Genomic DNA, 24,287 nt, shown 5'->3' with positions numbered 1-24,287 from the left:
TGAAGCAATAGCTTCTGCATATCAAAACAAAAAAAAAAGGGGGGGATGGAAAGAAAATTGTTCTACATTGTCCAGAGGAAGGAGACACAAAAGTTCATTCAGGTGATAGAATCACAGCCCAATCTTAATCTGTGCTGGCATAGCCAGGTTGCATGGCCTGCACTGTATCCAGCACAGGTTAGGAGGCAGCTGGAGATCTCCACAGGGTAAGGAGATGTTTTTCCCTTACCCCAAGTAATGCCCCAGCCTGCTCAATGTGGCCACTCGTATCTCTGCCAGCTATACAGCTGGTGGAAGTTTGAGCAGCCCAACTCCAGTTTGAGTGGAGTTGAGTAACTCCAGCGGGGGGGGGGGTTAGGATACAGTGGCCTCCACCAATTCCACCCCCTCTCAGACCTGATCCTCCCCCTGCTCTACCCTCCCCACCCAGAAATACCCCCTCCCTGCCTCCAAAACACCCTCCAGTGACTCTCTCCCAGTGTCCCTGCACTGCTCAGCACTAAACTCAATTCTGGAGCGGTGGATGAACCCAACATGGTGGCTTCATTTTTCAAAGCACATATCAACTCCGTTTGTGGTATATTGTTGTACCTCCGACACCTTCTTTGAGATAACTGTTTGATCCCATTTCTGCCCAACCCACAGGTGTACACATTGGGTCCCTTTTGCATATATGCAACATTGGGCAGAAATGACTTAAAGAATATGGTAATTAAACGTCGGTCAAGAGACCGTGCACGGACCAGATCAGTGGTTTCCAAGCATGCCACAAAGATAAGAGTGATAAAGCTTGCCTATATGAACTGCCTTGTATTAAAGTCAAAGGAGTAATCCAATGACCAAGAAAGTCAGTATATAAATACTGGTGGTTGTTGTTAAAGGCCTGCTCCGTCCCAGAGGGGATTCACTGAGCTTATCTGAGAGACTCCCATCCCTGTTCTTTATTCATGTACATTTTTTACTTTACAACATTTATATGTGTATTTTTCTGCCAATGAAAGCAGGTGAAAATAATAGCTTGCAATCTTCCCAGAGACCTGATGAAGAAAATAGAAAAGGAACATGACCACATGCAGATACCTACTCATGCACATTGCTACATATGCAGTGGTGCCCATGAGGTATGGTTCCTAAGGGAGGTAGTTTTAGAATGGGGGGAGCCAAATTGCTGTTGGCAGGGTGGTCAGTTCATAAAAAAATAACCATGCAGAGATTAATTTCTGGTTGTTTTTAGGATTGATGCCAGGCTCCACCCCTTTTCAACTAGGCTCCACCCCTTTGCTACTGGTCTCCACCTCCAATTCTACCACCCCATTTCCTCAAGAGTTGGTAGTCCTGTCCCATCATCAAGCCCAACCTTAGAAATTTCAAGTTGGGGGATCCTTTGGTCTTGGCAACTTTAGCCGTTGATCTAAGCCAATGGAGGGAGCCTTCCTGCCTTGCCTCTCGTTCAGATCTACTCAGTTGGAATGGTCTTGCACAGCCCCTGGCCATTTCACTGGGGCTCACTGAGCGGGTCTGTCATTCAAGAGAACTTCACAATGGACTAAACCAGGGATGGCCTTAGGGCAAGTTGGCCAAATTGGTTCCCACACCTGAAAGGGCCTCATACTTGGGCAGTGAGCAGCCTTCAGCTGCAGCCAGCACCTTGCTCTATAGCTGATGCTCTGGCATGGAATCTTTCAGGCTGAGATATCACAAGGAGAGTGTGGTGAGTGGAGCATCCCCACTGGGCAACCCATCCACCCACCCCTGGGTCCAATGGCTTGAAATCACCCTCCCCCCCAGCAGTTGGTGGTGATGCCGCTGTCAGGTGCCTTGCCACTGCTGCAAATCCTGGTGCATTGGACCCACAGCTCCTAAGGCCAGCCCTGGGCTAAACCCAAAGCCATCTCCCGCTTGGGTGATTTTTGTATGGTGTATGTTTCTACAAAGGAGACAAGACGATGCTATCTTCTATCTGATGTGGCTGATCTCAGATGAATCACCTGGGAACATGGGCCTTGTAATATCAGTGGATCCCAAATATATTTGCAGTGCTTCTGTTCTCTTGCCTCTCGCTATCCATTTGAAAGTCAGCTCCGAGCCACGCGAATGTGCTCGAAACACCGAGCTCCGAAAACATGTTTGACTAAGGCAGGCAGTTCTTCAATATAATGAGGTGAAGCCGCTTCAATCTTAGCCTAATGAGACCCCCTTAGACTGCATTTTGTTTTGCGCAAGGAACGTGACTGCTCTTTAAAGCACAAACAAACAAAAAAAGAAGCACCCGTTTGCTCGCTCCTCTCTCTCTCTCCCAGCCAGACCGCGAATGCAGCAAATTTGATTCCAAGAGAGATTTACAAAGACGACTCTTGGTAGGGGAAGGACAGTCTACATTGTGCAAGCACGCAGCCTGAGTTGCAGTCCCACTAGAACATTTCACCAAGGACTTCCGCCACTCTAATGGGAGGCAGCAGAGGCAGAAATCTGCAGCCCAGTTTTCATTCATAAACTTGTACGCATTTATTGACGCTATTCACCCTCCCTTTGCAAATTCCAAGAAAATGCTCTTTTTTCCTCTTTTTTTAATGCCAGGTTTAATTAGGTGCCTGTAAGGTAACACCCTCTTTTCCGGAAAAGTCCCCTGTGGGTATCGCCAGAACAGAAGGTGTTAAACTGAAACAGATTTTTCTCGAGTTCCTTTGGGACAAGCCGGGGGTGAGAGGCTGCAGCACCCTGTAAGTTCTCAAGGGGATTTGTGCTTGTGAGATATTGACTCAGCTGCCTAGAGGGAAAGGCAGTGATGCTTTCAGAACACACTTTCAGCTCTCCCCCCCCCCCCCGCATCTCATTAGAGGAGGTTCCTACATGGCTAAGAAGAGAACTGGCTTGATATGTTGAAGAGTAATGGCTCTTAGGAAGGCAGGGATATTTAGCAGAGCAGGGGGAAGTTTCTTTTTGATGGCACCCAGTTTGTACCTTGGTTGGGCTGGGAGATTGTCAGTCAACTGATACCCAATCAGTGCTATACTAGAACTGGAGACAAACAATACTTTTGGTCTAGCAGTGAAATCTGTGACATAACTACGGATGAGCATGTCACGTCACTGTTCTCCCAGGTGGAATAGAGATGTCATTAGGGCTGGTATTTGTAGCTCCAAAATCTGAATCTAAGTAATGCTTAGCCAAATATAAGCATCGCAAGCCCCCAAATCTTTTCCAGCTTGGATTTAATTTGGAGCCAGAGAAGAATTCAATTCCCCCCAACACCTTCCAGACCCCAAACCTCGCACCTGAAATGGTTTGCCAAAAGCCCTCTCCTCCATCTACTTACCTGGATGCATCAGTGTCCAGGTGGCAACCACGAGCAGGAGGTAAGAAGGGAGGGAAGTCTCTTTCGGATACCCAATATGCTGCTAAATGCAAAAGGAACCTTTTGGGGCAGTGATCTATGGGGGACAGGGGCAGAAAAGAATTGACCAGTGGCGTCTCTGGAATTTGTGTCACCCGGTGCGCATCACCTCCATGATAAACCTCCTGCCATGCAGTGGGTGGGTCAACAGCTTAAGCATTGGGCATGCTGATGCATCCTTGTCCTGTCCCAATGGTTTTTTTTTGGCTATAACTTTTGATAGGATAAAGATTTTTCAACATGGTTTATTTCATTGCATTCTGAATGAAACATCAGATTATATATAACATGATGGTATTGTTCAGAAGTGCCAAGATTTTCAAAATTTTGGCAAGTAATGGTGTCACCCCCCCATCCCCGTGTGCATCACCCAGTGTGGCCCACACCCCCCTAGCGATGCCACTGGGATTGACCCAAGAGTATAGGGATAGTTTAAAGCTGTACCTGTGGGGCTGGGATGAGCAGGGCCAGTTCCTTGTCTGAAGTGGCTGAGACACTCCTGATTTACAGATCTTCTGGTTTGTCAGGTGGTAGAAAGTGGACAGAGTTGTGGATTTCCCATTGTTTGTCATCCTTGCAACTTATACAAATAATTTTAGAGAATAGAAGGAAAGTTAAGTATGGGTTGTATATCTCTGTGAAATGATGGTGCTAAACAGGAGCAAGGAAAGTAATGTGTGGGCACGTACAAGAGCCATAAATAGTCCTGGGAAAGAGGAAAGTAATGAGAGTAATGCATAGGATCTCTCTCTCTCTCTCTCTCTCGATCTCTCTCTCTCTCTCTCTCTCTGTGCGTGTGCGTGCGTGCGTGTGTATAGCGGAGGGGTGGATCATATATGATAAATGTAAACCCCAACCATTGAAAGTAATGTGCACCATATATTCAGTGTCAGCCATAAATAGCATTAGCCAAAGTGAAATGCTGGGCATGTACGTAACAGTAGAAATAAACACAGCCGGTAGGTATGATGAGCAGAGTCTGTGTAATCTACAATATTAAAACAATTCAATACTCTGTAACAGCTTGAGGAATATTAAAAAAAAATATAGGCACGAATAGCAATGTGCTGTACAGTTTGAGCATCCCACTGACAAGACGAAGGAATTGTTTATGCCTGGGAAAGAGAGGCCCAGGAAAGAGAGAAGCCGTAAGTTCTCCTGAGTAACTTTGTATATTAGATGCAGGCCCCATCCCTCACCAGGGTTCTGAGTCATTCAGATTTCAAAGTGACTTGCAGAGAATGAGCCTCAGGTGAGAAAATGGTAACATGAACTGGCTAAGTTAGCAAGTAAGGGCCCAATCCTATCCAACTTTCCAGCACCGGTGCAACTGCAATGCAGACCCCAGATAAGGAAACAAATGTTCCCATACTTTAAGGAGGCCCCTGTTGACTACCTTCCCACCACAGGATGCAGTGCACACCCCATTGACATGGCTGCACTGGCACTGAAATATTGGATAGGATTGGACCTTAAGTAAGTAAATATATATATATACTTACTTACTTGCTTTGCCTATACTAGGGGATATCCACTAAAATTGGACATTTAGGGGACATCCAGTAAAATTGAGTGTTGAGAGAGTTAGAACAGACAAGAGAAAATATTTCTTTACACAGCGTGTGGTTGGTCTGTGGAACTCCTTGCCACAGGATGTGGTGACAGCATCTGGCCTGGACAACTTTAAAAAGGGATTGGACAAGTTTCTGGAGGAAAAATCCATTACGGGGTACAAGCCATGATGTGTATGCGCAACCTCCTGATTTTAGAAATGGGCTATGTCAGAAGGCCAGATGCAAGGGAGGGCACCAGGATGAGGTCTCTTGTTATTTGGTGTGCTCCCTTGGGCATTTGGTGGGCCGCTGTGAGATACAGGAAGCTGATGGGCCTATGGCCTGATCCAGTGGGGCTGTTCTTATGTTCTTATGTACTATAGAATAGGAATAGACAGATTCTTGTGTAACATTCAGAAATGTATTTTAAAAACAAAACAATGGATTACGGATTGGGTTGCCAAGTTTGATTCATCCCAAATCTTGAGATTTCAGAGGTGGGGTTTGGTGATGTTGCAATACTGCCAATGTTGGAAAAATGAGTGGAGCCATGGAAAGGGGTGGGGCCATTGGTAAAGAACTGGAGCCTAACAATCACAGGGTGGAGCTGAGCAGTGGTCCAGAAAGCCAAGAAAGCCAGGATGGTGAAGTGGTTCTGGAGTTGGACCTAGGCCTGGAAAACTCAGGTTCAAATCCTCGCTCAGTCACAAAGCTTCCTGGGTGACCTTGGGCCAGTCACTGTGTTTCTGCCTCACCCACCTCACAGGGTTGTTGTGAGGACTCAAGGAGGGGAAGAACCATGTACACCCCCCACCTCCTTGGGGAAAGGGCACTATAAAAAAATGTGAAAATTAATAAATAAAAAGATGGAGAAACAAGGCCATTTTTGACACACTAGAATCCCTAGTGAGAAATCCTTGTCCCCAAATTGTGTTTCTCGGTGTTCTTTGGGAGCTATGACCAGTTCTACAGCTCTCACATAGACATAACCATCATCTCTAATATTCTGATGTTTCAATATTTGCCTGCCCTACACCATCCGTCATTCAACAAATACATTCTTAGTAGTTCCTTAGCATAGCATTCTCATAGTTTCTCAGCGACCATGCTAAACAAGACATTTAAGGGTTTAGCTTATCAGGTTTCTGCAAAAGAAACATGTCACTTTCTGTCAGGTGTGTATTGTCACTGATGGGAAACAGGAGGAATTGAAATTAGAAAACAGTCCCCTGAGCTCAATAGGGCTGGGGATATATTCCCTTTAGCAAGATCTTCACTGGTGGAGCCAACTCCTCCATCGCTGAGATGACTTTGTCAAATTTCTCGTTCTGCTCCAGTTTGCTAGGAGTTCTCTATTCAAACAGTGTCTTACAGATTCAGACTGGATCTCCGGGGAAATGAGCAGTTTTAAGTGCTGAAAATAGGAGGTAGATTTTTTTTTTCTTCCTTAACAAAACTCCTGATTGCAAAAAAGGTAGCGTTTTTGACAAAGGCAGGGGCCGAAGAGCCTTTTGCTAGCAATGTTCTGCAGTTGGTTACAAAAGCTAAGGGTCAAGGATACTTTGGTTCAGAACCCTTAAATGTTGTATTAGGCCCAGTGGTCTGGTCTTCTTGCTGTTGGAGGATTAAAGCGGTTGGGGGGTTTCAGGTTAAAGTCTCTGTTCTTTCTGCAGTTGTGATTATAGTTTATTTATAAAGACCGTTGGCGCCTTTCGATGCCAACGGCTGATTCCCCCACCTTGTGCACCAAGGCTGTGGCGGGTAGCTCCCATGGGCTGCCTCTCTGGGGTGGGTGGGAACTGAGGCTGCGTCGGGCATGCTTCGCCTGTCCAGCCTCAGTCTGGGAGCAGCTGCGACCCCTCCCTCACTCCCTTTCATTCAGTCTGATAGTAGCTGTTTGCTTTTCCAGGGCCAGGTAGGAATTTTTTGCTGTCATCCTGATTGGCCTGTGGATTCCAGTTTTTTTGCCTACCCCAGACTGATGTTTTATTAAGGCCATTCACCATCTCTCTGTTTAAGTTTTTTCTCTGGTCCTTTGGTGAAAAGCGTGTGGGGTCTGGGTAGGCAGGTACACCTTAGTGGAGGGTCCTGGAATGGATCTCCTGTGGATACCAAGGGCCCACTGTAGTAATAAATATTTATTTATAAATATTGATGTGGAGGCGCTGCCTGCAGCATCAGGCCCAAGCTGCTTCTGCTAGCAACACCAGAAGCTGCTGTCATTTGTATGTGTCACACCTCCGAAGACAGGATTTCATTAGTGGAGCCTGCTTCTCCTCTTGTCGTATGAACAGAATGTAAAGCAATCCCCCAGAGCTCTCCGAGTGTGTGGGCCATAGCCCTGGGGCCAGCACTCAGATCAAGGGGTTGTAGCAAAAGGGCAACAGGAGTGCACTCATGACTTCTTCAGTAACCTCAACTTTGCATTTCAGGGAGTTTCACGAGATCACCTTGGCCTGGGAAAGGATATTAGTGCCAACTTTTCCAGGTTTTCTGTTCCTCTCATGGCCTCACAGCAGAGGCTTTAATTAAGCCGACGGCACCTTCACCTTCCTCATTAGTCTCCCAGGCAAAAAGATGCTCAGTGGTTCGGGAATGAGGCTCGGAGTTAGGAGGTCTCTGCACGCCATCCTGACCTTTGCTACTGCCCTTCTGTGGGAGCTCAGTCAGATCTTTGCCTCCTCCTGCACTGATTTATGATGGGGAAGAGACAAGTCTCTCTCTCTCTCTCTCTCTCTCTCTCTCTCTCTCTCTCTCTCTCTCTCTCCAGATCTCATGCCCCAGTCCCCATTTTTCAGTTTGTTAGAATTTTATTGCACGACTTATGGTTGCTTTACTCCTGAACACTCGGCAAAAACCACGCCTGAGAGCCAATTCAGTCGTTCTGAAACAGCATGACACACAGGCCTACAGAACGCTGGCGGGCATTTGCCTTGGGGCCAATGGCAACTGCTTGGGCTCCCAATCGGGATCAGAACATGACTGGGTTAGATCCCTCTTCCCACCCATTCTGCAGTCCTAGTCCAAATTGTCCCAGAGTCCCGGAGTCCAAATTAACTCTGGGTTAATGTCAGAGATCACCCAGGTTGGCCACTGCCCAAGGACCCAACTCCATCAGACACCCCTAGACTGAGCTGCTGCATACTGGTGATGGCAGTACCACCCAACGTGCCTTCAGGGGCAGGATGGGCCTCCAGCAACTTGGTGCAGTGCTGCCGTAACAGCTGTTTACATTTTGGAAAGCAAGCACGCAGGGCCAAATGACATGATTAACCTCACATCTCATTTTGGCTCCTATCCTGCCTTTTAATCTTCCCTGCAAATGCCGCTCATCTCTTTTTAGCCTGCCATGCTATTTAAGTCACTGTTTTTGTAATTGTTCTATTTTTCTCATTTTAATTATGATCTGTTAGCCATCCTGGAAGTTTATTTTAAATTAAAGGTTAGGGCATTAAATAGTTTAAATAAATAAATGTGGTCGACTCTGTGTATGCATCTCTTTTTAGTGACTCAGGCTGGAATCCTATACACAGTTTCCTGAAAGTAAGCCTTATTGAACACAGTGGGACTTACTTCTGAGTAGACAGTAGGCACAGAATTGCACTGTCAGTGTTGGTAATGCTATCTGTACCATCTCTCTGAAAATGATAGCAATTTCCGTTCTAACATCTCTTGTTTTTCTCTTTTTCTGTTTATTTTTTTTAATTTCCTGCAGGTGAAAGATAGGATGGTGGCGGGCGAGTTGAGCATGTATAGCCCAATTCTAGCCTGCTGGCAGCCAATTCTCATCTTGATGTTGGGATCCATCCTCTCAGGCTCTGCCACGGGCTGCCCGCCCCGCTGTGAGTGCTCTGCCCAGGAACGCTCTGTGCTTTGTCACCGGAAGCGATTCATGACAGTCCCCGAGGGCATCCCCACCGAGACCAAACTCTTGGACCTGGGAAAGAACCGCATCAAGACTCTCAACCAGGATGAGTTTGCCAATTTTCCTCACTTGGAGGAACTGGAGTTAAATGAGAACATTATCAGTGCCATTGAGCCAGGGGCTTTCAATAACCTCTTCAACCTCAGGACTCTGGGACTCAGAAGCAACCGGCTCAAACTCATCCCCCTTGGGGTGTTCACTGGGCTCAGCAATCTTACTAAATTGGACATTAGTGAGAACAAAATTGTGATCCTCCTGGATTACATGTTCCAGGACTTGTACAACCTCAAGTCTTTGGAGGTGGGAGACAACGATCTGGTCTATATCTCCCACCGGGCCTTTAGCGGCCTCAACAGCTTAGAGCAGCTGACTTTGGAAAAATGCAACTTGACCTCCATCCCCACAGAGGCGCTCTCCCACTTGCACGGCTTGATTGTGCTGAGGTTGCGCCACCTGAATATCAACGCCATCAGGGATTACTCATTTAAGAGGCTGTACAGACTCAAGGTTCTTGAGATTTCACACTGGCCCTATCTAGACACCATGACGTCCAATTGCCTGTACGGGCTCAACTTGACATCCTTGTCCATCACCCATTGCAACCTGACTTCCATCCCTTATGTCTCCTTGAGGCACTTGGTTTATCTCAGGTTCCTAAACCTGTCCTACAATCCCATTCTCACCATTGAAGGCTCCATGCTTCATGACCTACTCAGGCTTCAGGAGATACAGCTGGTTGGTGGCCAGCTCACCATGGTGGAACCATATGCTTTTCGAGGCCTGAACTACTTGCGCATCTTGAACGTTTCAGGAAACCTTCTGAACACCTTGGAAGAGTCGGCCTTCCACTCTGTGGGGAACCTGGAAACGCTTATCATAGATAACAACCCCTTGGCCTGTGACTGCCGGCTTCTCTGGATTTTCCGACGCCGCTGGAGGCTAAACTTCAACAAGCGGCAGCCCACCTGCGCTACCCCTGAATTTGTCCAGGGGAAAGAATTCAAGGACTTCTCTGAGGCACTTCTACCCAACTACTTCATCTGCCGCCGGTCTCGGATACGGGACCGCAAACCCCAACAGATCTTTGTGGATGAGGGCCATACAGTGCAGTTCATCTGCCGTGCAGATGGAGACCCACCTCCCAACATCATGTGGCTCTCCCCAAGGAAGCACCTCATCTCTACCAAAACCAATGGGCGGCTTACTGTCTTCCCTGATGGCACTCTGGAAGTACGCTATGCCCAGATCCAGGACAATGGCACCTATGTATGCATTGCCAGCAATGCCGGCGGGAATGACACCATGCTGGCCCACCTGCACGTCCGCAGCTACTCCCCAGACTGGCCCCACCAGCCCAATAAGACCTTTGCTTTCATCTCCAACCAGCCCAATGAGAGTGATGCCAACAGCACGCGCGCCACGGTGCCTTTCCCCTTTGACATCAAGACCCTCATCATTGCCACCACCATGGGTTTCATCTCCTTCTTGGGGGTAGTGCTGTTCTGCCTGGTTCTCCTCTTCCTCTGGAGCAGGGGCAAAGGCAACACCAAGCACAACATTGAAATTGAATACGTTCCACGGAAATCCGACGCAGGCATCAGCTCTGCCGCGGATGCTCCGCGCAAGTTCAACATGAAAATGATCTGAAAACAAGCAATTGACAAAACTCAGTAGAGAGGGGTGTTTTTTTAAAAAAAAATAATTAATTTAATAATAAAAAAGAGAAACACTGCAACAAACATAAGAACCTCTCTTCTCTCCGCCCCTCGTTCTGTTCCCCCCCACAATCCCGCATCACTTCCTCCTTGTCCTCTTTGTGAAAATGTTCTACTGATGTCTCCAGAACTTCCCGTGTTTGTAGGACATATTCTTACAAATTCCGATGTCAACCCTAAGGATGATGGGAGATTTAAAAAAAATCAAAAAACAACAATCAATAAAAAAAAGTTACGAACTTCCTCTGTAACTTTTGGTTTCAATAATTATGGATTTTTATGAAAACTTGAAATAATAAAAAAAAACTATTTCCTATAGATAGTTGGAATCCAAAATCTTGACTTCTTGCTCTGTCCACTTTCCTTTTCTGTCTCTTAATTGCTTTAAAAAAAATGCTTTTCTCCTGTTCTGGCTTCCAGTGGAAGTGGTTTCTGATTGGTCCGAGCACAAAGGAGAATGTCAAACCCTGGAGACAGGGCTAAAAGGGGGACTGGACAAATTTCTGGAGGAAAAGTCCATCATGGGTTACAAGCCATGATGTGTATGTGCAACCTCCTGATTTTAGAAGTAAGCTACTTCAGAATGCCAGATGCAAAGGAGGGCATCAGAATGCTGGTCTCTTGTTGTCTTGTGTGCATCTGATGGGCCATGATGAAATACAGGAAGCTGGATTGGATGGGCCTTTGGCCTGATCCAGCCGGGTTTTTCTTACGTTATGTTCTTACGTTCAGTCTCCAGCAAATAAGGTTGTTCATGGTTTATCTTCCCAGGGTAGCTTTTCTCCCCTTATGAACTTTGAGCTATCCATCCTGGCTCATTTGAAGGAACTCTTTGAGTCTCAGGGCCAGAACAAATGTCACTTTTCTATTATGTGTTTTCATGTGGTTTTGATGGTTGTCTGATTGCAATTCCAATTGAATATTTTCATCCATGGTTCATTTTTTGTGTGTGCAATTGACAGAGTTCCTTTCCCATCACAAATCGTGCTTACGATCATTTCCACCTGGTTCAAGTTGATTTGCTGGAGAATTCATACGGTAATGCATTCTGTGTATGTGTGTGTTCAATCCTCCAGAGGTAGGCCTAAATACATCCACAAGATGATTGACGCAGACAGGGGTGGAACCTGAATGAGATTTCCCATGGGTGAACAACTCCATTCTATGAACACTTGATTGTATTTTCACATGAAAAACAACCATGGAACAAATCCAACTTGAGTAAATTCCAGCATAATAATTGAACATTTATTCTGGCTCTTATGCTGGCCCAGATCAGAGGTCCAAGGACGCAGGATGATAGAGCTGTTCTACATCTCATGCAGAAAGAGGTGGTAATATTCTGATCTGTGTCACTTTGCACAAAGGGGAAGCATCGTATTTTTGAATGTTCCCCATAATTGTTTTCAACCCATAAACTGGCTTGCAATAAACAGTCAATTCAAGGAAAAAACTGTACTAAACAAGGAGATTATAGGAGAGCATTCAAAAATATGACACACATCATCTCTACCTGCAGTCTGAAATTATATCACATTCTTTGGTATAATCAGGACTGGCCCTTCCATGAGATCAGCTGAGGCAGATATCTCAGGTGGTGGAACGGCAAGAAGGCACCTTCCTTCCCCCTCCTCTTGCTTTGTGGGTCCAACAAGGAAGAAGGGAACAGAAAGGAGGAGGAAGTGTGGAGGAGTGTGCTAGAGATCCTCTACACTTCCTCTTCCACTCCATTTCCCTCTTCCTTTTCAGATTTGGGGAGCAGGAGGAAGAGAGGCAGAGATAGTGGCCATGAGAGGTTTGGCAAGACACTGCACTATGGGAAGGCTGAGGCATGGGCTGAAGATGTACCAGGTTGCAGGGGGGCCCTGAAACAAAGTCGTACATTGTGCCTGTTGTAGCCCACTTCCTCATGCTATACTGCTACATTAGGCATTACCATTGCCACTGTGCTAAGGATTTTGGAATCAGGATAGTCAGATGGTGATGGACAAGGGCCATCAGTCAGTACCCAACCTGGCCTACCCTGATGCCATTTCAGGCATTTAGGGCACAATCCTAACCAGGTCTACTCAGAAGTAAGTCCTATTTTGTTCAATGGGGCTTGCTCTCAGGAAAGTGTGGTTAGGATTGCAGCCTTAGTGTGTTACTTCAGATACTGCAAGGTCTCAGGCCAGCCCTGAGAGTGTGTGGAGTAGTTCTATCTTTCTTCCTCGAGTGCCACTGGGGCAGAGTAAAACCCTTAGGACAGCCCTTGGATATAAAACAGCTCATAGGATTTTCCCCAGACTTTTCAGGCTTTTACAAAATCTGTGCAGAAGATTATTGTTACTTTAGTATGCTAGAGAACATAAACAAGCAAGATCCTTTATTCTGCATATGCCTGTACAGTAAAGGTTCAAGCAAGGGAACAGGGCCACATTGCAAAGAAAAGGTGTTTTAAAAAAATGCAAGCCCTGATTCCAGCCAAACCAACCTTGGAAATCACTTATCTCCAGTCCTCAGCTGGGCTCTAAGGGCTGATCTGCACATTCAGAAAAAGGGTATACATGATGTATCCCTCCTGAGACTGTATCAGGGCAGAATGCAGAAAAAAGACTTGCATGATTGAATGCTGTACCCTTTCAAATACTCCCTGCTCATGGAAATTTTGCATGAGAAAAGGTTCTAACTTGTCACCTTCTTTTTCCTGAGATGGCAGTTTTCCATGAGCAAGGTAAGGTTTTTGAAGATGAGTATTCAGTGATCGCATCCCTAATTTTGAACAGCGTGATACATTTTTTTCCCCCTGAAAATAAGGAGCGACTCTAAGTTAGAACTGCTTCCCACATTATCTGTGATCAAAATGTTCTCTTGGATAACAGGATCTTAAAACTGAACAGAAGAAGTTGCCTTGTACTGAGTCAGAACATGAGTCTGTCTACTTCAGGGTTAGCTGCATTAACTGACTGCACGAATCCAGGATTTCAAATGGGGGGACCCTTTCTTTCCTTGCCCTACCTGAAAATGGAACCTGGGACCTTCTTCATGCAAAGCAGTGTGTTACCACTGAGCTACAGCTTAGAGCAGTGGTTCCCAAACTGTGGGACAATGGCCCAGTTTTTGGTGGTTCGTGAAACTGATTAAGCTATGTGCATTAAGGGTTAAACAGGCTGCTACATAGTGGAGGAATATTGCTGCCCAATCACCATTATAGCCACAGCCTTTGGCATTTATAAATCCGGCAACAGCCTCTAAAAAGTTTGACATCCGCTGGCTTAAAGCATCTGCTTTTAAAACCCATTTCTGCCCAGCCCACAGGTGTAAACATAAGAACATAAGAACAGCCCCACTGGATCAGGCCATAGGCCCATCTAATAATAATAATAATAACTTTATTTTTTATCCCGCCTTTCTCCCCAAAGGGACTCAAGGCGGCTTACAACATATAAAAACATAATTTAAAAACAAATAAAAACATATTAACACATCATAAAAAACAGCAGTCAGAGTAAAAAAATAGGTAAAAAAGAGCATAGAGCAGCAGCAAGTCATAAAAGAATCAGGCCTGTAAAAAATATTAAGAGATGTTAAAAAGATGTTAAAAGGCCGAGAACTCAGAAGATCTGTTTAAACAGAAGGGTCTTCAGACCTCGCCGAAAGGTCTCAAGAGAGGGAGCCATTCTTAAGTCAGGGGGAAGGGAGTTCCATAGCGTTGGTGCCACTACTGAGAAGGCCCAGTAGTCCAGCTTCCTGTATCTCATAGCGGCCCACCAAATGCCCAACATTTGATTCCTGTTTGATTTGACATTTGATTCCTGTTGCATATATGCAACAGTGAGTAGAAATGGCTGAAACAAAATTGGGCTACATTTGCATTAGCTTCATGCCTGCATTCCCCTGTATGATAAAGGTTCATGCTGCATTTGAAAACACGTAACTCGGGTATGCAAGAAGGTTGGGGTAGATTCACCGGTGTCACAAGAGTGCCGAGTAGACAATAATTGATCATGGCTGTCACTAGTGTGCTAAACTGCGCATGAGTGGGCGTGGAAGGAGAGGAGCTCAAATGTAACTACCCATAGGCAGATTGCCTAGATGAGCAATGATTTTTTGGGAGGGCTTCTCTAGCAATGCTGAATGTTCTTCAAGACAGTTCCAGTGCAACAATTCTCTATTGCTATTTTATTTGTTGGCACAGTTTCCCTGGCTTAGGCTGTCTTACAGTGCCCCTTGTGTCCATAGGAAGAGGGTGACTCTATTATCTCCTCCTTCTCTATATAGCTAGACAAAGGATGGAACAAGCACCTGACACTGGTTTGTCTCCGGAATATGTTTTTTTTTTTTTTTTTTACAAGAGATGCACCTGTAAAAGACATATCTGCACTCAAGGCACATGAAAATGTAAAGGCATCTAAGAGATTAATGCACCTCCTTTTGTTAAAGAAGCATATAAGAAAAACTTCTGGAGTACATCTATAATTACTGTGTGGATTAAGTGGATAACTAGCCTCCTAGCCATGTGTATGTTGGGCGACCCCAATGTGACATTGCATTTATTTCTCCCCCTGTGCGCCAGTTTGCTTGGGGTAATAGAAGGCACATAGGCATTTTATAATGTGTGAATACAATGCAGGTGTGTACTAAGAAGATGGGAAGAGCTCAGGGTCAGATTAAATGTCTATCTAGGCTACATACAGTGGCGAACCAGATGCCTTCAGGAAGCCCCCAAGAAGGTTATGAAGACATTAGTCCTTCCTCACTGGTCTCCCATATTGCTTCTAACCATAGATGTTCTGATTAGCTATCATCATTAATAGGCATTGATAGACTGTTCCTCTAGGGAAACTTGAAGTATGTTATAGACAGAAGTGACTGGGATTGCAAGACCTCCTCGTAAACATGCCTTGGTAGCAGTGTGACCGCCTACTGGGAAGGTTTGTCAGCCCTTTTGTGGCTCTCCAGTATAACATGACAATGTCATTTTGAAGGATAATGGTGAATTGAAGCCGTTATGTGAAGTACTTCTATTAATACTGGGCAAGTCCATACCACTATGACGAAGGCTGGAAAAAGAGCTTCTGGGACCTGAGGCACCTTGCCAAATGCTCCCCCTCTTGCCCAGTTGTGCAGCAGTTGCCTCTGCTCTTTTTTTCTTCTCTCCCTGGATTCAAGAAAAAATAAGGGGAACAGAGCAGAAGAGGAAGTGTATCCCTTCACTTTCATCTCCCCCACACTTGCAGTCCATTCCCCTTTTCCTTCCTTAACCACCTGCAGGGCCACTGAGAAGAATTTTATCAGGGGGTATAAAGTTTTGTTTGGGACCCTTCCCAAAGAGGGGAGGGCGAAACAAGGGGAGGGTGGCAACAGCTGGAATTGTCTTTGGAGTCCAGGTCTACTGGACTTCCCACTGCAGAGCCCAGGTCTACCTGCCGGTGTGCTGTCAGCAGCTAGACACAGTAATACAGAAAACCAAACACACTCCTAAGTCTCTTTAAAATCTTTTATAGAAAATTGTTACAGAAAATTAGCATCATCATATTAGGCTCACACTAGAATGGAAAGTGTCCTTTGTGTATCAAGACTTACTTCTGCAGCTGGGTCCCTGAGCTCAGATACATTTCTTCAGGGTGAGAGGATCCACAAGCCAAAGAGCTATTGTAGCTGGCCAGTTTCCTCCCAGATTTGACACTGTGTTGAGGAGTGTCATGCATGCATTCCTCAGCTTTGTGCATATGGCTTGTGGCAGCAGCTGCTACCATGCCCATAGTTGTGCCCCCAGCATCTCATGTGGGCACCCAAGCCTGGGTGAGATTGGAAAATGTAAGATCCCAGGAAATTTCTGGACCCCTTCCTTTGGGTCCTGGATCCTGGGCCCAGGTACAAATTACCCCCTTCCCCCCCCCCTCTCATGGGCCCTGAAAATCTGCATAATCGCACACATCCAGAAATTTATTTCATCGGCTCATCTGTATTCAATGCCAAGTGTTCCTGTTTGCCACGCCCAGGCGGATTGTACCAGGTGAGCTTTTCCTATTGTCGTATACTTTGTCACACTCCCAGGGTTTTGGGGTGCTCAGAGTTGTTGGTTCTGAACCCTAGAGCCCTCAAAGATCCCTGTTCGGTAGTACTGCAACCACCCTGTAAGAGCCAGTGTCTCAGTCCAGGGATACTGAGACCCTCTAGGCTTAACTATATCCCTTGTAGGCACTGAGCACTTTCTTTACTTAAAGTCTCAGTCCTCAAGTTACTAGTCCACAATGAGGATTTTTGGTAGCTTGCTGAATGGCTAGGCAGGATTCTGAACCTTTGTCCCCAACAGACAATGAACCACTTAGTAAAGGGATTTTTACTTTATTAAGTACATAGGGTTACAAAAAGTTACAAAAGGCAGCAAATGCTAGAGGCATAAAAACTTCTAGGAAACATATCAGCATAAAACAACAAAGCTAACTGGCTAACTATTATTCTCTAACTCTCACCTGGGTCAGCTTCTTTTGTAGATCCTCAGGTCAGTTACCTAAGAGGCCACATGGTCCTGGCGGGGCAGGATGTGCACCCACCTATCTCACCAAGAGACAAAAACCAAAGACCCTGTCCCACAGAAGTGGGGCTGGATTCTCGCCCTCTCAGCTCTTCCCTCCCCCCTGGAGATCTACAGCTGCATTCCATCCTTGATGGGCGTCTTTCTGGCTGCCTAGGTGCTACATTATCACCTTCCATTGAGTTGTAAATTCCTAGCAGCTAAGAACTGCAAGCCACTTCGGTGTTACTGTTTTAGCTTGGTTCAGGCTTTACATGTTACTAGGCCTAAATTGTACATATTCATGACACCTATGGAGACCAAAAGTTTAAAAAGTCTTTTTGTGCATTCCCGATCCTGGGCTGCCATTAGCACTGCCTGCTTGGCATCTATTTATATTCCAGGTCTGCACTATCAGGATACCAGAAAGCACCATGTGAGCTATGAATGACTCAGCTTGCTCCAAATAGATGCTTAGCAAACAAGGCTGTTACTCTGGCTGGGTCCCCATTGATAAAAGCAGCCATAAGGTTAGAAGTGAAAGCATAAATCCTTTTTGTAAAAATACCTTGAGAATCCACAGACCATGTTAGTGCACTGGAAACCGCCATCGCATATAAAACCTAGACAAGGATGTCCTTGAAATAGGATACGTTAGATCTCATCATTAAGATCTATACGGATCTATTAATGTCTTTGGAGTGATTGCTAAGCCAGAGTTTTTCTGCAACAATAATATCCTCTGGCAACCCATCATCATATACTGGAAATGGCTTTTCATCTTGTATCTACTACAGTGCTGGCTCCAGGCTTCTGGCAACCCTGCATCAAAGAACTTCCTTGGACCCTCTGAGACAACACACTCTCTAGATTCAGGTTTAGAAAACCTGAAACTCAGTAATATTGCTAGTTTATAAGACCATTTGTCAGAACTCCTCAGCCAGTTTGTCTGGGTGGGCACCAAGGCCACTTGGCAGTGGCTACCCACTACCAGGGCAAGCCCAAGGCCCCTCAACACTAAGATGGTAGACCAAAATTACCTAGTGGCGAGTCATCCATCACCTCTGCCTCTTCTCCCTGGATTTGAAAAGGAAGAAAGGAACAGAGAAGAAGAGGATGTATGGAGAAAGAGCAAATAGTGACCAAAAGCAGTGGTTCTCAAACTTTCAACACCAGGACCCACTTTTGAGAATGAGAATCTGTCAGGATCCACCAGAAGTGATGTCATGAGTGGCAGTGACATAATCAAGCAGGAAAATTTTTAACAATCCTAGGCTGCAATCGTACCCACACTTGCCCAGGAGTAAATCCCATTGATGAACATTGTTAAAAGCATTTACACAATAGCCTGTTAAAAGTATAGATCTGCAACAAATGCAGTCACATGTCATGGTAGCATCAAGTCTATTAAAAATAAAATATTGAAATATATATAATAATATATATATATATATTATTGAAATATAATATAATTATATATATATATAATATACAGTATTTATATACCGCCTTTCTTGGTCTTTATTCAAGACTTTATTCAAGGCGGTTTACATAGGCAGGCTTATTAAATCCATGCAGGGATTTTTACAAATTGAAAGAAGTTTCTCTCTTTCAAGAACCACCACATTCAAGGTGTTACACTCCGATCTGGTTTAACATTCTGGCCTCCATCCTCCCACGCTCCAAGCAGATGGAACAGCTCAGCTGCAGCTTGCCAGCTGCTTCAAGGTCGCACGGTGCCGGTGGCCTCGAACTGGCGACCTTGTGGATGTTAATCTTCAGGCAAATGGAGGCTCTACCCTCTAGACCAGACCTCCTGCCCATGAGAAATGCATGAGGTCCCACCTGAAATTGGCTCGCAACCCACCTAGTGTGTCCTGACCCACAGTTTGAGAAACACTGACCTAGAGTGTTAGAGACACTAGTGCACCGCTCTCGTCCGCATGTCGTCTGCCACTTTGTTCCCATCTTCCTTTCTGAATCCAGGCTGTGAGAGGAGGAGTGACAGAGACAAGAAGTGGCAATTAGGTACCCCCCCCCTATTGGAATCGTGGCAGATATGGCAAGGAGATAGGATGTGGTGTCAACAGTGGCCCTTTACTCTGGTGAACCTGGGGAACACAGGGTTAAGGTCTGGACTTTCAGTCGCCAGGTGTGCTGCTCAACTGCAGCCACTAGAGGCAATGAGGTCTTCAAGAATATAAGGAGCACCTAATGCAGGTAGAGTTTTGTGGGTTGCAGTTGGAGTCAGAGTGGAGGAGGAGATGACGAGGCTTGCTGACTAAGTGGACTGATTTTCTGGCAAATTGACCCAAGGCCCTACTTATTGGACTGACTTTCTGGCACACTGCTTCATGGACTGGAGGACAAACCACCAACTGGTGCACTGACTAATGGACTAATCTAACAGACTGCTGAGTGTTGGAGAGCTGAGATGGCGCTGCTGTACCTGAAAGGGCTGCTGCTTGAAGGAGGAACCCTACAGACTTGCAGGCAAGCCAGCCACCTACTAGACTCCTTCCTCTGCTGGTGCTGGGGTACAGTGGTAGTTCTTGCAGTCTGCTAGACCTAGGTGTGGGAACTAAGCTGGGGGAACTAATTAGCCTAAAGTAGGCATAAGTTCTTTAGGTACAGCTCAGAACAAGAGTTTGGCAGAACACCCCCCCCCCCCCATCAACATGCTAACTCATGCAGCCTCATGGATAGAACATTTTTCTTCTGGAACCTGCAAAGCAGCTCAGCTTCAGGTTCTCTTTAAAGGGGTGGGATACTCACTTATTCTCTACAGAATGTACAGATGTCAGGTGAATCCATCATTCTTTGAAGGAGTAGCTGAGTGGCATCCAGCACCCACTGTCTGCCTTGAGAGTCCAGTCATTCCTGAAATAGACTCACTCTTTTCTAGTCCTTGGCTTTGGGTCCCCAGGGGAGATTCATTAGCTGGGACTGTCCACCTACACCTTCCATGGGGAGTTCCTTATCCTGCAGAAGCTTTCCTCCTCTGCCTCCTTTATGGGCATCAGTATAACTCTCACTGACTTGCTTTATCCTTGACAGATGATAGCTAGGCTCTGATAGCCCCCTTTAGGCATTTCCTTGGCACTTCAGCTGCCATAGAGACTATGAAATCTGATGACTGGCAGTTGGAGGGGACATCACAAATAACTTGCCCACCCCCATATTATATCCATACAAAATTCTCTGCAAATGGAGAGCCAGCCCTGCAGACAGAGAGCTGGGGGGGGGGTAGCCATTGCTCCTGCTATGCTTGTTTTCTATTTGTGGGGTGTTTAATATGAAGGACTGTCGAAGGATGAAACCTGCTTACCACCTGGGAAGGGCTGTAGAGCTGTAGGTAGAGCACCTACTTTGTATGCAGAAGATGCCTGGTTCAATCCCTGTCATCTCCACGTAGGGCTTGGAAAAATTCCTGTCCGAAACCCTGGAGAGCTGCTGGCAATCAACTTAGACATGACTGAGCTCGTAGTCGACCAATGGCTTGATGTTGTCATATCAACCTGCATCTTCATCTGTCACCACCTCATTCTGCTTCACATATCAATCCCATCAGAATGACACACCATTCCAGTGGAGGAAGCCACCCTCTTCCCCCCCCCCCACCAGCACTTATAGGATGGGACAAAACTAGTGACAAAGGAGCATGTGTGCCAATAGGATGGTTGCTGCAGTCGAGCAGAGTGCAAAACAAGGAAGGTGTTCTGTCATCCTTTGATCTTGGTGGCAGCCAATGGCATCAGGGCCTCAGTCTGTGTCATGGTTAATTTGCATATCACCTGGCTAATGTTAATGCTTGAGGACATATGGCCCAAACTCAGTAATATTCTGGAAGTGTGAAAAATGCTTCAAGAGACATTGGAGAGATTCTAGCCCAGTGATTTGCAATCTTTTTCATCTCAAGGCACACTGACAAGGTGCTAAAATTGCCAAGGCAAACCATCCGTTTTTCTTTTTACCATTAACAAGGTTCTCGCAGCTGGTCTGCTGGTGGGATCTCACGTCTGCCCATGACCCTACTAATCAATTATCCTCTCCCAAACTACTGTGGAAATAGTGCTACTCAAAATGCCCCTGGAGGGAAGGTTTGGAATCTGAACTGTGGGTCTAATGCCAGGTCTGTCTGGTGGAGTGCCACCTCTTCAAGCAATGTCCCTTGGCAGAGTTAAAATTAGCACCCAAGAACTTGGACAAGTGGTAATACATTGGATGGGGAATAACTTGACACATGAATCAAAAGTGTGACCACCAAGGGTGGGGGTGGGGTGGGAGGAAATGAGAAGCAACCAAAGTGAGATAATCACTGAAGAGTTTTTTATTCTCAAAATTAGAACTTCAAAACAATCACACGCTTGCTTTCCAAGATCCACTCACTGTGTTAACCTTTCAAGAGATGGGTTATCACCTTGCAAGTTGTCACAGCACTTTGACTCTTCTAGCTTCAACTCTGCACGATGAAATATGCTGCCTCAGGAATAACAGGTCCATCCAGGCATCAATCCTAGAGCATGTGTGCTCTGCTAGGTCTTTGCCAGAACATCAGTGTTAAGTTCACCATCATTCCTCTCTCCAGAGAACTATGGCAAGTGTAATTCTGGAAGATGCAGGGCTGTCCACAACTAGGTTTTTTTTTTAAATACTTCCATGAGACAGACTTTTGGGGAACGCGCTGTTACATATAAAATGTTCTTGCACATGGGATTCTCCGCATGGTGGATACATGCACAGCGGGAAGTGAAATCGTGTAATCTGAAACACAAGAGAACACACCTGGAGTACCAACATCACACCTGGAATCCTATACAAACAGAATTACTAGAAGGGATTCTGGGTGAGCTGCATTAACACAATCCTGCAAAATTGAGGATCAGAAAAAGTTTTTTCCTAAAATTTATGTTGGTTTTATATGTATTTGAGGTGGTGGTTCAAAAAATGGCTTCCATTTTGTTCTATCACAGCATCCTAACATGACTAGTGAATGGTTTTCGCAGCTTCCTCGTGAGAATGCCATGGAATAAACTTGCTCGAGAGAAAACTGAACTATTCAATAACAAAGTTATGCTGCATCTCCCAAATGAGATGTGATAGTGCAAAACGGATGCCATTTTTGCAATTGGCACCCCAGATATACCAATGAATAATTCTAACAAATTATTGTTAGACAGCAAAATGTGTTAGCCTGTGTTATTCAACGCAGCAATCCAGCAACCTCATAACAACAAGAGAGTCCTGCTAGATCAGGTCAAAAGCATCCCAGTTCCAACCAACAGCAAGTTTATGAGGTGGGGCATGAAAACAATACGCTCTCTGTTGTTTTGTCACCAACATTTGGTACTCAAGCATACTTTGCATCTGAATGTAGATGAATACCAATTTAGGGTATCATGTCCCCTAACTCCTGATAGACCTATTCTCCATGAATTTGTATAATCACTTTTTAAAAAACCATCTAAACCAGCGCCCATGATGAATTTTTTTGGCAGTGAAGTCCGTAAGTTAATTATGCATTGTGTGAAGCAGTAATTTACCTTGTCTGTCCTGACTCTCCTATCAGTCATTTTCACTGGATGACCCCAAGTTCAAAAATGTTGGGAGAGGATACAAGAATAATCACTTCTTCATTTTGTAAATCTTCATTTGTAAATCCCTTAGGGCCCAATCCTGTCCAGCTTTCCAGCACCAGTACAGCTGCAATGCAGTTCCTAGGCAAGAGAACAAATGTTCCCTTACCTTGTAGAGGCCTTCATAAGTACCCTTCCACCACAGGATGCCACGCACACCCCATTGGCATGGCTACACCAGGGCTGGAAAGTTGGATAGGATTGGGCCTTTAGTCATCTTTTTGCTAAACTCAGAGATCCCCAACAATTTATCTTTCCCTTGTGGAGAAGGTTTTTCAACCCCTTTGATCATTTTGGTTGCCCTCTTCTGTTCCTTTTCCAGCTCAATAGATTCAGACCTCCATTTTACAATCTAACTCTCAAAATGTTTTGATTCCATAACATGGCAATAATATAAGAACGGAACATAAGAAAAGCTTCGCACGATGAGACCAAGATCCATCCAGTTCATTTATATGGAAGGTCAGCTAGATGGTGGTCTAGATGCAAAACCACAAGCAGGACTTGAAGGCAACAGTACTCAGTGGCATATTGCCTCTGACTATAGCAAGCCTATTTGATCATCATGGCTAATAGCAGTTGATTAATTAGCTGCCTAATGAGTAGGGAAATACATGGAGCAGGAATTCAGATCATGATGATCTAAACCAATGAGGAAGTTAATGTGGGATTTAGTAATCCTTGAGGCAATTTCATCCAAGACATCATAGAATCTTATGCATTTATTCATTCCCATTTTCCCATAGTTCTCCCCTATGCTTTCTTCATTACACTAGAGAACATCCATTGGACTGTGCTCTATGGGTCATATGCTTGGGTGGGCATCTGGCTCAAGCAGAGCAGGCATTGACCAAGGGCCCAAATGCTCCTGAGGGCCCATATGGCTGCCTCCCAAGTCCACTGCTTGAGATGCATTGTCGCTCTAGAAGTTCATAGCTCTGTATGCAAGTCACCTATAAAGTTATGAAAACTAAAGTCAGATTTTTGGAAGTTGTTCCCAGGAACCTTCAGTAAGGAACCTTCCCAGGAAACCCCCCCCCCCAAAGTGGCCAGGGGTCATCTCATTTCATCATCCAGCTAATACCAAAAACTTGGGTTGCAAGTGGAGAAGCATGTGACAGAGGCAAGTGGGTGGTGATGAGTAGGGATGAGTGTGCTTTGCACACGCATGTATTTGTATTTGTATTGGCAACCTTCAGTCTCGAAAGACTATGGTATCGCGCTCTGAAAGGTGGTTCTGGCACAGCGTCTAGTGTGGCTGAAAAGGCCAATCCAGGAGTGACAATCCCTTCCACACCGGGAGCAAGTGCAGTCTGTCCCTGGTCTGTCTCCCTGGCTATGGGCCTTCCTTCTTTGCCTCTTAGCCTCAGACTGTTGGCAAAGTGTCTCTTCAAACTGGGAAAGGCCATGCTGCACAGCCTGCCTCCAAGCGGGCCGCTCAGAGGCCAGGGTTTCCCACTTGTTGAGGTCCATCCCTAAGGCCTTCAGATCCCTCTTGCAGATGTCCTTGTATCGCAGCTGTGGTCTACCTGTAGGGCGCTTTCCTTGCACAAGTTCTCCATAGA

At 45.6% G+C, this 24,287-nt stretch overlaps 1 protein-coding gene across 1 annotated transcript; it reads left to right on the top strand.

Moving 5' to 3' along the window:
* Nucleotides 1-8,662: 8,662 nt before the first annotated feature.
* LINGO1 (leucine rich repeat and Ig domain containing 1) lies at nt 8,663-10,519 on the top strand. Its single transcript, XM_066636081.1, has one exon. The coding sequence runs from the start codon at nt 8,675-8,677 to the stop codon at nt 10,517-10,519; it is 1,845 nt and encodes a 614-aa protein (XP_066492178.1). The 5' UTR covers nt 8,663-8,674.
* The last annotated feature ends 13,768 nt before the right edge of the window (nt 10,520-24,287 follow it).

Source organism: Tiliqua scincoides, chromosome 8 (genome assembly GCF_035046505.1).
Source record: "Tiliqua scincoides isolate rTilSci1 chromosome 8, rTilSci1.hap2, whole genome shotgun sequence".
Lineage (NCBI taxonomy): Eukaryota > Metazoa > Chordata > Lepidosauria > Squamata > Scincidae > Tiliqua > Tiliqua scincoides.
The sequence above is the reverse complement of the archived record's forward strand: the minus strand, read 5'-3'. Positions and strand labels throughout refer to the sequence as shown.

Excerpts from the sequence above, each read along its gene's own strand:
- LINGO1 (XM_066636081.1), top strand. The coding sequence starts at position 8,675 with ATGGTGGCGGGCGAGTTGAGCATGTATAGCCCAATTCTAGCCTGCTGG.